General features: G+C 47.7%; 1 protein-coding gene across 3 annotated transcripts in view; it reads right to left on the bottom strand.

The window, feature by feature from the left end:
- LOC119167529 (uncharacterized) overlaps positions 1-14,227 on the bottom strand; it is a 231,338-nt gene that overhangs the window by 9,100 nt on the left and 208,011 nt on the right. Inside the window, exons 2-3 of one of the 3 annotated variants that reach the window (XM_037419021.2) lie at positions 6,908-7,067; positions 5,597-6,184 (exon numbers count right to left, since the gene is read on the bottom strand). The exons of the other annotated variants lie outside the window; for them this stretch is intronic. Of the exons in view, the coding sequence (XP_037274918.2) occupies positions 5,718-6,184; positions 6,908-7,067 (627 nt within the window). The 3' untranslated portion in view covers positions 5,597-5,717. Of the gene's footprint in view, positions 1-5,596; positions 6,185-6,907; positions 7,068-14,227 lie in introns of those variants that run through there. 3 annotated transcript variants of the gene reach the window in all.

A 14,227-nucleotide genomic window follows, 5' to 3' on the forward strand; every position in this document is an offset into this window, starting at 1 on the left:
CAGATGTGTTCAGGTGACGACCTTATTCTTAAAACATATGACAAGGTTTGTAATGCTCTTCGATCACATTGAGGGGGCTCATTGCATTCTACGTATGCACAGGTGATGTGCATACGTAGAATTGCACAGGTGATGTTCTGTAAGCACCACTTGACAGACGGAGACCGAGGTTGTGTATGGGGTCAAGACGGCGGACGTAGGAGTTTCACGCCGAGTCGTAGACTACGCATTCGTAGTCTAAAATGCTGCGTACAAGAGATCGGTATATACATATAAGGCAGAGTCGATCGGAACCCCAGTGTTTATGGGAGAGTACTTTGAGCATGTTGAGTGCTCTGTTCGCCTTAGTTTTCAGTGCGTTTATGTGTGGCAGAAAGTTTAGTTTTCGGTCGAATGTGATTCCTAGAAATTTGTGTTCTTGTTTTACCGACATGTTGATGTTGTATAGTTTGAGCGCGGGTTCAGGGAACAATCCTCTTTTTTGCGTAAAGAGAACAGCCGTGGTTTTTTGGGCTGAGAAGCGGAAACCAATTCGGTCGGCCCATTTGATAAGCCGATTTATCGTAATTTCGAGTTGCCTTTCGCAGGATGATAGGCTGGAGGCTCGGCATGCAATTTGGGGATCGTCAACATAGATGGAGTGCATGGCTGTACGGGGTATAGCCCTGTTGATGGAGTTCATTTTCATTATAAGCAGGGTGGTGCTCAAAACGGAGCCCTGTGGTACACCATTTTCTTGGACAAATATTCGTGATAGTACCGTACCCAAACGTACTTGAAAAGTTCTATTCGATAAAAAATCGTGAAAGCAGTTAAGCATTTTTCCACGAATCCCTAAGTTAGCTAGATCTCTGAGGATTCCATATCTCCAAGTAGTGTCATATGCTTTCTCTAAGTCAAAGAAGGCCGAGAGACAGAACTGTTTGTGTAGAAATGCTTGTCGTATTTCTTGTTCCAGCCTAACAATGTGATCAGTGGTGGAACAGCCCTTTTTGTATCCACATTGGTGTGCGTCTATTAGGTGCTCCAATTCCAGAGTCAAAGTAAGTCTAATATTTATGATGCTTTCGTAAGTTTTTGCAAGGCAACTTGTTAATGCAATGGGCCTGTAGCTACTTGGGGTTGTTGCGGGTTTACCAGGTTTTAGGAATGGTATGACTATGGCTTTTTTCCAACCTTCAGGCATTATGCCAGAGTCCCATATTTTGTTGAAGAATTGGAGAAGTGCCTTCGCGGATGCTTAGGATAGGTGTGCCAACATTGCGTAGTGTATCTGGTCAGACCCTGTTGCCGTTTTTTTACCGGCAGAAAGTACCCTATTTAATTCGTGCAGCGTAAGCGGAAGGTTAAAACTTTCATTTTAGGTACTGCTAGTATAGGCAATCTTCGTCTTTCTGCATTTTCTTTATATTTCAGGAATGTATTGGTGTAATTTGCTGAGCATGATACCTTATAAAAGTGTTCTAATAGGTTGGCCTGGTCTTCTAGTGTTGATTGTGCGTCTGGACTTGTAAGCAGTGGTATTGTGTAGGAGGAGTACTCTCCCTTGAACTTCCTCACCTGGTCCCAGATGTGTTTAGATGTGACTGAACTATTAATTGACGATATGTATTTTTGCCATGAATCCTTTTCTGCCTGTCTTCGAATAAATCGGGCTCTGGCTTTTGCCTGTTTGAAGTTGATGAGGTTGGTGTAGGTGGGGTATCTTCGTAGAATTCCCCAGGCCTTATTTTGTTGTTTTTTGGCATCAGTACACTCGTTTGTCTACCAAGGGTTGAGTTTTTTGCGTACGATGCCGGATGATTGCGGTATTGCCTTTTCTGCTGCTAAGATTAAAACTTTAAAGAACTCTTCATTTAGTTCCTCAACAGAAAGCTCCGATGAGAAAACTTCATCGAGCTTAGCGTTTGCTGTTAAAACTGGCCAATTCGCGAGCTGCAGTTTCCACCGGCGTGGCCTGCTTGTTAAAGTTGGATAGGATGGTACGAGTTTTATGATGCCGGGTAGATAATCAATACCATAAGACGTGTTGACCACGTCCCATTTAAAATCATTAAAAATACACGATGAACACATGGCGAGATCTAAGCAACTAAATGTGCGTGAGGTTGGTGAAAAGTAGGTAAAAGCCCCGGAATTAAGAAGGCAGATGTCATTTGATAAATGAAATCTTCCATGGCTTGCCCTCTTGCGTCAGTTTTGTCGCTACCCCAAAGGGTTGAATGAGCATTGAAATCTCCAACTAAAATAAATGGTTCCACTAAATTTTCTAGGTTTTTGGTGGTGAAAAGGGTGTGAGGTGGGATATACAGTGAGCAGATGGTGATGGTTTTGCATGATAGGATGGTGACGGCTACGGCCTCGAAAGATGTGTTTATTTGGACATCTCGCGTAGGAGTGCTGCCCTGCACGACTATGGCTACTCCCCCTGAAAGACGGTTGCGATGTTCGCGGTCCTTTCGGGCAACTTTGAAGCCTTTTAGGAAATGGCCGTGTTTTGCACCAAGATTTGTCTCTTGGTGCAAAACAGATTAGGACGCGCCTCTATAGTTACAATGTACAATAAAAGCCATGGCGGAATAAAGTTAAGTAAATATACTTCTGGGGATTGATCGGTATAAAAGATGATAGGTGACAGTACTAAGAAATATAAATAGACAGAAATACGATAACCATTACGGTTATCGCTTACTTATTGTGGTTACTGAGACTTTGTCCTTGTCTTGTTTGGTACGCTCGAGAGCGCTTGTCCTTCGGTGTCGATGACACCGAAGTTTTGTGGTCGATCTCCATTGCCTTGTCTGAAGCGCTGGCAGATCGAGAGTGAGGCGCTGAGAAACGGATCTCAGGCCTTGGCATTCTATTGAGTTTAGGGCCCAGGGAGACCGCAGTCTGCGGGCCCTTTGATGTGCATAAAGCAGCTGGCGCTGCTTCTTTTACGGGGGTGGTTTGAGTCACCACAGGACCACTGGGTGTGGTAGCGGTCGACTCCTGAGGCCTTTGTGACGCTGCCCCCGACTGCGTCACATCGGCGTAACTTCTGTGGAAAAGGTATGATAGCCGTGATCGCGCTTCGCTGAATTATTTTTTTTCTTTGACGGTCAGAGCTATCACTTCTTTTTCTTTTTTCCAACATGGGCATGACCGGGAATACTCTGGGTGTTCCCCGTCACAGTTAACACAGTGGGGCGAGGATGAGCAGTTTTCTGATTTGTGGTCGTTTGCGCAGCATTTTGGACATGTTTCTTTGCCTCTGCAAGAGTGTGAGGCGCGTCCTAATCTTTGACATTTGAAACAGCGTCTGGGGTTGGTAATGTAGGGTCTGACGTTTATTTTTAAGTACCCAGCTTTAAGAGAGGTAGGCATTTCACTTGTTCCAAAGGTTAGTATTACGTGTTTGGTGGGCACTTCCTGAATATTGCGACGAATTACAATTCTTTGGACTTCGATGACGTTTTGGTCTTGGAAACTTTCGAGGAGCTCTTCGTCACTAAGGCCTAAAAAGTCTTCCTCAGAGATAACTTCCCTGCTGGTGTTTAGAGAGCGATGGACCAAAACAGTGACAGCTGTTTCTCCAATGCTGGTTAGTTGGGATAGCTTAGGCACTTGGTCTTTTTCGGTTAGCTCCAAAAGGAGGTCACTTGACCTTTTGGATGCTTTGTATGTGGGTCCTATTTTTTCTTTTAGGCACTTGGCCACCAAAAATGGGGATAGTTTTCTTAGAGGTGTGCTGTCACTGTGGATAATGTGGTACTTCGCGAAGGTAACTTTAGTTTCTGTCAAGAAGTGATAACTTGCTTCGGTGCAGCCTCTCTTACGAGACCGATCAAGGTCGGCGGATGCTTGTGAAGCCATAGAAGTATGAATGTGCTCGGTAACAGCGGCCACCACCCACCATGGAGCCCAACAAGGGGACGCGGTTGGACTTGTTGAAACAAGCCCTCCCGACGCAAGCCGTACGCTGTTACTATAACCCAATGTAATTATCCAAGGTGGGATACCTACACAAGGTTAATCCTTGCTGCCATGAATATAGGATGTCAACAGAAGTGAGGAGAGGACAGGAAAGGTAAAAGTGTGAGAAAAAGACGAAAATGTGGGAGAAGAGAGACAGGAAAAGGCGACTGCCGATTTCCCTTGGATGGGTCTGCCCAGGGGTGCCGTCTACGTGAAACCGGGGCCAAAGGGGTGTGTTGCCTCTGCCGGGGGGCCTTTAAGGTCCAATCACCCAGTGTCGGCTCAACCCCCAGGATCCCCTTTTCCCCGGACACGGCAAAGCCATGCACGGCTAGGCGTGGGAGGGAGCCGACACCCCCCGTTAGCTCGGGTCCGTGGTGTCGCTACACACCAAACGCCTACTTGCGCAGGCGCCCCTGCGGGGGTTCCCAGCAAAGCTTTATGTTGTGTCCCTGTTCTATAACTGTTGTTATGTTGTGTAGGATGTCGCCTATCATTGGTAAACGAGCATTTATCGGATGAAGGGCTCTTAGTTCACTTAATGAGTCTGGGTATATCATACTTTTCTCGATGTTTTCATTTTTGATTTTTTTTCACCGCTATTGATAAAGCGTAGCATTCTGCGGTAAATACAGATGCTCATTGCGGTAACGAAACTGTATTTTCGCTGTGATTGTGTTTTAGCGCACTTCCAACATATCGTGTCGATTTGGAACCATCGGTGTAAACCGACGGTCCTGGCTTGCTTTCCCGTTTTCTCACAGTGAATGACATGTAAGTGAGGAAATGTTTCTGTTGGCTGGTTGAAAAAATATATGTCATCGGTGCGAACCCGCTTTAAGGCGGCTCGATCATTTAGCAGAAGAAAAGCTCTATGCATGCCTGTTTTATATTCTTCAGAAGCGTTGGCGGCCGCCCACCACGGAGTCCAACGAGGGGACGCTACAAGTTTGCGGATGCTAAAACCTGCAGACGCCAGCCGTACAACGCAACTATAACCCAATGCGCCTAGGCCAAGGTAGGCTATTTGCACAAGGTTAACCCTTGCCACCAGGAAAATTGGAAGTAAACAGAAGAGAGAGATAGACAGATAGAAGTGAGAGATAAAGACGAAGTTGCAGGAGAGAGAGTCTATTTCAAGGGTGTATGTTAGTCTTATGTTTATTATCGGTAAGATTTTGCCATACAGCTTGTAAGTGCTATGGTCCTATAGCTACCCGGTGAAGTGGGTGGTTTTCCAGTCTTTAGAAATGGCACTATGGTTGCCATTTTCCATTTTGTGGGCATTTTGCCAGTTTTCCAAATCATGTTAAAGAACTTCAATAATGCTTGCACGGCAGCTTGAGACAGGTGCGCAAGCATTGTGTAATGAATTATGTCTAGACCGACTGCTCTCTTTTTTCCCGTCGAAAAGCACAGTGCTTAACTTTTGGAGTGTCAAGGGAGCATTGTACAGCTCATCTAGGCCACTGGTTACTGGTAGTTTTTGTTTTTCGGTTGTCTGTTTGTATGCCAGGAAGGATGGCGTGTAATTAGCGGAACTGGATATAGTATAAAAGTGTTCGCCTACAATGTTCGCCTGCTCCTGTAGAGATGTCCGTGTGCCTGGGTCTGTAAGTGAAGCGTACAGACACGAATGTACAACAGTGAACAACGTTTATTGGGAGCGAGGCTTTTTATAGCCTCTGAAGGGTATGCGCACACAATGTGCGCAGTGGCAGTGACATGTGCAAATGACGATGCATCAGCCTTCTTTCCCCTTAAGGCTGGTAGCGATCCGGCGGGCGTCGGTTTCTGGTGGACTTGCGTAACATGGTTTCGCCAGGATCGAACTCTTTATTGCCATCAGATTGCGCGCCGCTGGCATCATTTCCAACCTGGTTGTCATGCGTATTTGGTCGGCTGTCTGTGTCTGGCGCACCTGGGCTCTGGGGTTCTCTTGAGGTCAGTGGTGCACCGGTTTCGCCAGCTTCCCTCTGCGGTGCCTCAACCCCGGGCTCTTGCTTGACTTCTGCTTCACCGGCAGCGAGTCCCGTGCTGTCGGTTTCTCTTCCTCTCAACTGGTCATAATGCCGGCGATGATGTTCGCCGTCTGCGGCCTTGATGGTTACCATGCGGTGGCCTTCGGGGATCTGTACGACGCCAGCGTTCCACCTGGCTCCTGTCCCGTAGTTCCTGTACCAAACAGAGTCTCCAACTTGGCGAGTGGTTCCGGGGTGCTCCGTATCTGCGTGAGAAAATGGCCGACCTGACACGATGTTATCCAACTTGCATCGAGGCTCAAAACCCAGCAGCATGAACGCTGGCGTTTTCCCGCTGGGCAGAGGGGTGCGGCGATACTGCAACAAAATTTGGTCTAATCGGCCTTGCAGTGTGCCTCTAGCGTTCTTGCGCAGTCCCAGTTTAATCGTTCGCACTGCCCTCTCTGCTAAACCATTGGACTGCGGATGATAAGGCGCGGTGCGAAAGTGGCGAATTCCGTTTTCATTCATGAACGACTGAAACTGCGCGCTAGTGAACTGTGGCCCGTTATCGGAAACCATGGTTCGGGGCAGACCAAACCTACTAAACATTGATTGTAAGGCTTCGATAGTCCGTCCCGCGCTGGCTATATTCACTGGGCTCACCTCTATCCACTTCGTGGATAGAGGTGAGCCCAGTGAATATAGCGACGCCCGTGAGTACGTACTTTTTGCTGAGCAACTAGACACCACCCTGATGTCGTGTGTCAAGATTCCTGTCTGAACGAGACGATCTATCTCTTGGCTAACGGCTTCACTCATCCCGTAAGGCACGGCATGTGCCTTAAAGAAACGAGGTACGACACCTTCGCGCAAGCGTAACTCAACGGGTGGCCCTTTGATTAAACCTAGCTCTTCCGAAAACAAGTCCTGAAACTCGTCTAACAACTGCTGCACTTGTAAATCGTCCTTAGTAGAGGATGGCTTACCGGGGGCAGCCTTCATTCCGACGGCGAGAACCTGCCTTCCGTGCTGTTCGAGGGCTTTGACGACGTCCCGCCCACACAGATCCGGTCCAGAGCACCCCAGCACCACCAAGGTAGCGTCCAGTGTGGTCCCGCCGTACGTCACCGAGATATTGAGTTGACCCTTGACGGGAAGTTGACCGAGAAAATAAGTCAGTTGCAAGGTAGTCTTCTGATGATGATGATGATGATGATGATGTTTGATGTTTTATGGCGCAAGGGCCATTTCACGGCCAAAGAGCGCCAGTTCATCTTACTAAAACATGGACAATGATTGCGATAAGCGGCTGTATAAGGCCCATAAAATTCCTTGCGGTAAGGCGGGTAAAAACATACAAGTAATAGAATCATGACCATGTCGTGAAAGGTGTGTGCGGTCTGAATAGATGACCTCTCCAGAGAGGTCATGCTACGGGATGCCCGGGTATATGATATGAAAACTATGAATTTCCTTTAAAAACGCTAATAATGACTTGTGACTAAAAAGCGGTTCCCTACCGACGAACATTGCAGGGTGTAAAGGTATATGTTGTCGGTAGGATAGTGGGAAGTGTTGTCTTCTTAGAATGTCTAAATGTTTACATTGAATTAAAACGTGAGGAACTGTTAATGCCTCACCACATTTATCACACAATGGTGGTTCACCACTGGACAAAAGATGTGTGTGTGTCGTGTGTGTCCTATCCTGAGTCTTGTTAGTGTTTCCTCTGTTAGACGTGATTTTGATACTGGTGGCCAATGGCCAAGGTGTGGCTTGATAACGTGTAGTTTGTTTTGTGTGTGTGTATCCCACTTGCTCTGCCAGTAGTCCCTGAGGTTTCGTTTGAGAGACGGCTTAAGATCAAGGGCCGGGATTGATATAGATGTAATGGCGGTGCTCTCATGGACGGATGCAGCGAGCTGATCCGCCCTCACGTTGCCTTGGATCTCACGGTGCCCTGGCACCCAGCACACTACAACATGTTGTTTGTGTGTGTAGAGTGTGCACAAAATGGAGTAAAGTGAGACAAGGACTGGGTTTTTTTGTTTTTTAAGACTGTGCAGAGCCGTTACCACGCTGAGGGAGTCTGTATAAATTACTGCTTTTTGTATTTGTAATTGTTTGATGTGTTTAGCTGCCACCAGTATCGCGTAAGCTTCCGCTGTGAAGATACTTGTGCGTGGATGTAGAGGGCCAGCATCCGAAAAGGATGGGCCGACAGCAGCGTAGGACACAGAGGAGTTAGTCTTGGAGGCATCTGTGAAGAACTCAGGACGTGTGTATTTGTGTTGAAGTTCCAGAAAGTATGTTCGGATATGGGCAATAGGTGCATGTTTTGTAACCTCTAGGAAAGACACATCGCAGTCTATAGTCTGCCACTGCCACGGTGGCGGGTATGCTACAGGAGCCATTAAACAGTGTTCGAGTGACACTCCAGTGTCCTCAGCTAGACCCTTCAGGCGAACTGAGAAGGGCTGCCTCATCGAAGGCCTGTTTTCAAAAAGAATGGAGCTCGCCAAGTCATTAATAGTAGAGTATGAGGGGTGCCTCTTGTCTGCTTTCACCTTAAGGAAGTATACAAAGGACATGTAGGTTCTCTGCAGATGAAGCGACCACTCATTTGACTCAACATAAAGGCTTTCTACGGGGCTGGTGCGAAAAGCACCCGTAGAAAGGCGGATGCCCAAATGGTGCACGGGGTCCAGCATCTTCAACGCACTTTGTGTTGCAGACTGATAAACAATGGCCCCATAATCTAAGCGGGTGCGAATGAGGCTTCGATACAGATTCATGAGACATTGCCTGTCACTACCCAACGTAGTACGTGACAACACTTTTAAAACATTCATGGCTTTTAAACATTTTGTTTTTAGATACTTGATGTGCGGTACGAAGGTCAACTTGTTGTCCAAGATTAATCCTAAGAATTTATTCTCCACATTGACAGACAGACGTTGACCGTTCAATTCAATGTCAGGTTCTGAGTGCATGCCTCTCTTTCGGGAAAACAAGACACACGTGCTCTTTAGTGGGTTCAGTCGGAATCCGTTTTCCTCTGCCCATTTGGAGACCTCGTTTAAACCTAACTGAACCTGTCGCTCACACATTACCAGGTTGCAAGATCTAAAGCCAAGCTGGACGTCGTCGACATATGTACAATAAAACATATTGCGAGGGATGGACAAGTGCAAGGAATTCATCTTGATGAGAAAAAGTGTGCAGCTAAGTACACCACCTTGTGGCACGCCTGTTTCCTGGACGAATGTTTGGGAAAGAGCCGTGCCCACTCGGACACGGAATGTCCGGTTTGACAGGTAACTTTCGATTATGTGGAACATTCTTCCGCGCACGCCAAGGTGGGAAAGGTCTCTTAGAATTCCGAAACGCCATGTAGTATCATAAGCCTTTTCGATATCGAGGAATACCGAGAGAAAATATTGTTTATGGACGAAGGCGTCCCTGATCTGTGCCTCGATACGAACAAGGTGGTCTGTGGTGGATCTACTTTCTCGAAACCCGCACTGAAATGGGTCGAGCAAATTGTTTGTTTCAAGGAAATGTACAAGTCTGCAGTTTATCATTTTTTCGAAGATTTTGCACAAGCAGCTTGTGAGTGCAATAGGCCTATAACTCGAAGGTAAAGAAGGGTCCTTGCCCTCTTTCAAAATGGGAATTACAATAGCCCCTTTCCAGGAGTTAGGGATAGTGCCAGAAAACCAGAGAACATTGTACAAACAAAGTAAGGTTTTTCGTGTTTCGATCGGTAGGTTTTTTAACATTTCATAAACAACACGGTCAGAACCTGGAGCAGAAGTACTGCAGGAGTTTAGAGACATTCCCAGCTCAGCTAGACTGAACGCTTGATTATATGCCTCGTATCTAGTGCATTTGTGTTCGAGTTTCTGCTTTTCTATTCTTGTTCTGTATTTTTGGAAAGTATCAGTATAGTGGGATGAGCTGGACACCTGTTCGAAGTGTGCACCGAGGAAGTTTGCCTGATCTTCCAAGGTGTCACCCTGAGTGTTTACGAGTGGAAGTGTGTGTACTTGTTTTCCTGCTATCCTACCGACCATGTTTCAGACTTTAGCTTCCTGTGTGTATGAATTGATCCCTGAAAAAACTTCTGCCAGCTTTCTCTTCTGGCCTGCCGACGCGTTCTCCTGCCTTGAGACTTTATTTTCTTGAAGGTGTCAAGATTTTCGGCTGTCGGTGAGTTCCGAAGCAGCCTCCAAGCTCTGTTTTGCTGTTTGCGCGCGTTTCGGCATTCAGAGTTCCACCATGGCACACGCCGTTTTCCAGGGTGTCCATTTGTTTGTGGGATGCATTTTGTTGCAGCATCAATCAAAAATGCTGTGAAGTAGTTGACAGCAACATCAATGTTCAAAGTACTTATGTCATTCCAACCTAGACGAGCGATGGTATAAAAGTGTTCCCAGTCGGCCCTGTTTATGAGCCACTTGGGAACACGTGATGGACACTCAGTTACTGTATTTGTGCTCAAAACTATGGGAAAGTGGTCACTTCCGTACAGATTACTGACGACTTTCCACTGGAGTAGAGGCACAAGAGATGGAGATACTATGCTTAGGTCTATGGAGGAGTAGGTGTTATTGGCGAGATTATAATAGGTTGGTTCTTTCGATTTAGGAGACACGCGCTAGAGGAGAGAAGAAACTGTTCAATCAGTCGACCTCGCGCGTCATACCGAGAGTCACCCCATAGCCTGCTATGCGCATTTAAGTCTCCAAGGAGAACATAGGGCTTCGGAAGTTCATCAATTAAAGTGTGTAAGTCACGTTTTTGCAGCTGATAGCTAGGAGGGATGTAGATAGTGCAGATTGTGATCAGTTTGTCAAAAAGAACTGCTCGAACAGCCACTGCCTCAAGGGATGTTTGGAGTTGTAAGTGTGTGCATGCAATTCCTTGATTCACTATGATGGCAACACCTCCGGATGATGTCATAGCATCAACACGGTCCTTTCGGAAAATAACGTATTTACGAAGAAAGTTTGTGTGTTTTGAGTTAAGGTGTGTTTCTTGTACACACAGCACTTTTGGAGAGTGTTCGTGTAAGAGCTCTTGGATGTCGTCAAGGTTTCTGAGAAGGCCCCTGACGTTCCATTATATAATTTGAGTGTTCATAGTGAATGTAAAATAGTGCTGTGTGTACGAAAAGCGAGTGGCTGTTTAGACAGGTAGTTTGAGTTCACTTAACAGGGCCGTCACCAGGCCCTGTTATCGGCTTTTTTGTTTTCTTGGCGCGCTCCAAGGAGCCACGCCGCTCTTTCGGCACCACGGGTACCGACGTATCCATTGCCTCCTCGGAGGCACTGGATGCCCGCACGTGCGGGCTGCTAGTTCGAATTTCGGGCCTCGCCTGGTGAGCTGAGGCCTTGAGACCCGAGGACTTTGGAGTCTCCAGTCTCTGTTTGGGAGTAGGCGGTGTAGCCTGGGCTACAACCGCCTTGGGGGCAGGTGCCACAACGTCCGGCTCGGTATGTGCGGGCCGAAGGAGTGGCGAGGGCTGGTGCGGCGGTGCCCCTTGACGAGCCGCATCAGCGTATGTAGCTCCATAGAATGGAGCGACTCTTCGCCGTGCTTCCTTAAATGTAATGTTCTCCTTCACCTTCAACGTAATTATTTCTTTTTCTGTTTTCCAGTATGTGCAGGAGCGTGAGTATGCGGCATGGTTTCCTTCGCAGTTTACACAGTGTGGCGGTTGTTTGCAGTTCTCAGACACGTGGCCTAGGACTCCACATTGCGCACAAGTCTGGCGACCACGGCAGGTTTTAGAGCCATGGCCATACCTCTGGCATTGGAAGCAACGACGAGGGTTTGGTATGTACGGCCTGATAGATGTCTTTGTGTACCCTGTTTGAATAGATTCCGGTAGTTTACTGGATGCAAATGTGAGTATTAGGTGTTTCGTCGGTGTTTCCTTATTATCTCTTCTAATAATGATTCTCTGCACATTAGTGACATTTTGGCTCTTCCACCCCTCCAAAAGTTCAGTCTCAGTCAAGTCAAGTAAGTCCATGTCAGATACCACTCCGCGAGTTGTGTTCATCGATCTATGTGGTGTTATGGTTATTGGTATGCCACCGAAATCTGAAAGACGGTCTAGCTTTTCAAACTGTTCTTTGTCACGGATTTCGAGGAGAAGGTCTCCACTAGCCATTTTGGTTACCTTGTATCCTGTGCCAAGAGTTTCGGTAAGACACCTAGAAACCAGGAAAGGAGAGACGGTTCTGGCTTGCTTTTCAGTTTTTTCACAGTGGATAACATGATAGTGAGGATATGTTTCTTTGGGCTGGTTAAAAAAGTTTATATCATCGGTGCGTACCCGCTTTAAGCCCGTACGATCAGATAGTAAGGGGAATGCTCTGTGCATGCCTGTCTTATTTTTGTTCAGCAGCGTTGGCGGCCACCCACCACGGAGCTTAACGAGGGGACGCTACAAGTTTACAGATGCTGAAAACTGCAGACGCCAGCCGTACAACACTGCCATAACCCAATGCACATAGACCAAGGTAGGCTATTTGCACAGGGTTAACCCTTGCCGCCAGGAAAATTGGAAGTAAACAGAAGCGAGAAGTAGACAGGAAAGCTAAAAAAGTAAGAAAGACGAAGATGTAGGGAGAGAGAGATAGGAAAAGGCGACTGCCGATTTCCCCTGGGTGGATCAGCCCAGGGGTGCCGTCTACATGAAGCCAGGGCCAAAGGGGTGTGTTGCCTCTGCCGGGGGGCCTTAACGGTCCAATCACCCAGCGTCGGCTCAACCCCCAGGATCCCCTTTTCCCCGGACACGGCAAAGCCACGCACGGCTAGGCGTGGGAGGGAGTAGAAACTCCCCCGTTAGCTCGGGTCCGTGGTGTCGCTACACACCAAACGCCTACTTGCGCAGGCGCCCCTGCGGGGAAGGTAGTCTTCTGGAGCCGAGGCCAAAGGTGACGGTATTTGGTGTAGGTAGGCCATGTGATGATTGTCACGGGGGAACCGGTGTCTACTTGCATTCGGAGAGCCACGCCATCCCATTCCATGGTGCGATAAATTGGCTGGACCATGTTCACCGATGCCGCTTGCAAGTTGAGCAGAAATTGTTCGTAGTCTTCATTATCAGACCACTGAATTTCACAGTGGAATACTTTGTTTTGCCGGGACTGGTGCTGCTGGCACACACGGGCTAGGTGTCCTTGCCTTTTACAAGTGAAGCATTTAACAGAACGGAACTTGCATTTTTTCCGCTGTATGACCACTTTTGTCGCAGCATGGGCACGTCCCTTCGTGCCGCCAGTCTTCCCTGCTCGCCGACTCTCGTAGTGACGGATGCCTAGTTGATTGGACTCTGCGCTTCATCGTCATAGCGTGCACATTGTCAGTGTTTTGCGCGCTGGCTATGTGGTCCACGTTTGCCGCTGTCATCTCTGCTGGACGCGCTGCCTCTTCCGCCTCCCTCAGCGTGAGTTCCCCTTTTGCCAACAGCTGCCGACGAACACTAGCGTCGCGCAGGCCGCAAACAATGCGGTCCCTTAGCATCCTGTCGAGGGCGCTACCGAAATTACACCTGCTTGCAATCTTTCGTATTTCCACGAGAAATTCATTTACCGACTCTCCTGCAAGCTGATTCCTTGTGAAGAACTTGTACGATTCTGCGATTTCGTTGCACGCCGGAGCAAATCGCTCACCCAGGAACTTCACAGCGTCTTCGTATTTCAGGTCCTGTATCTTCGCCGGCGCGCATCGTGCAGCCAATAAATCCACTGTCTTTGTGCTCAACGCCGTGACCAAAATTGCCCTGCGTTTCTTCTCGTCCGTGACGTCGTGCACCTCGAAGTATGCTTCCAAGTGTAGCCGGTAAGCCTCCCAGTTGTCCGCCTCCTCATCAAAACCCGGTGGGCCCGCGTGCACAGCCATGGTCGCAGCGCGACCAATGGTTCGACCATCCTCATTGTGCAACAAAACACAACACATTCTCCATTAGAAAAACGCCAGGCCTGCCCAAAAGGCGCAGCACAGTCACAGCGAAAGTTAGAAGAGCTGTCTTTCAGAACCTTTTCTCAACACTGATTGGGTAACTGCATCAAGCACGCTTGCTGGGCATAATTAATAATTTCTGGGTAGTAAACCCGTATTCACTATGCTTTTTTTGTCATTCTTCTGAGAAGCATTGTATCCGCTGACAACAATAGGAAAAAATGTGTGAAGTGGGTATGCGCCACCGTTCATAGGTGATCAAAAACAAGCTGTTGTAATGGGTTGGAGCATTGGATGATCTACTCCTTATGCTTTTCGCATAGTGCGAT

This window comes from Rhipicephalus microplus, chromosome 6 (genome assembly GCF_043290135.1).
Source record: "Rhipicephalus microplus isolate Deutch F79 chromosome 6, USDA_Rmic, whole genome shotgun sequence".
In the NCBI taxonomy this organism is placed as follows: Eukaryota; Metazoa; Arthropoda; class Arachnida; order Ixodida; family Ixodidae; genus Rhipicephalus; species Rhipicephalus microplus.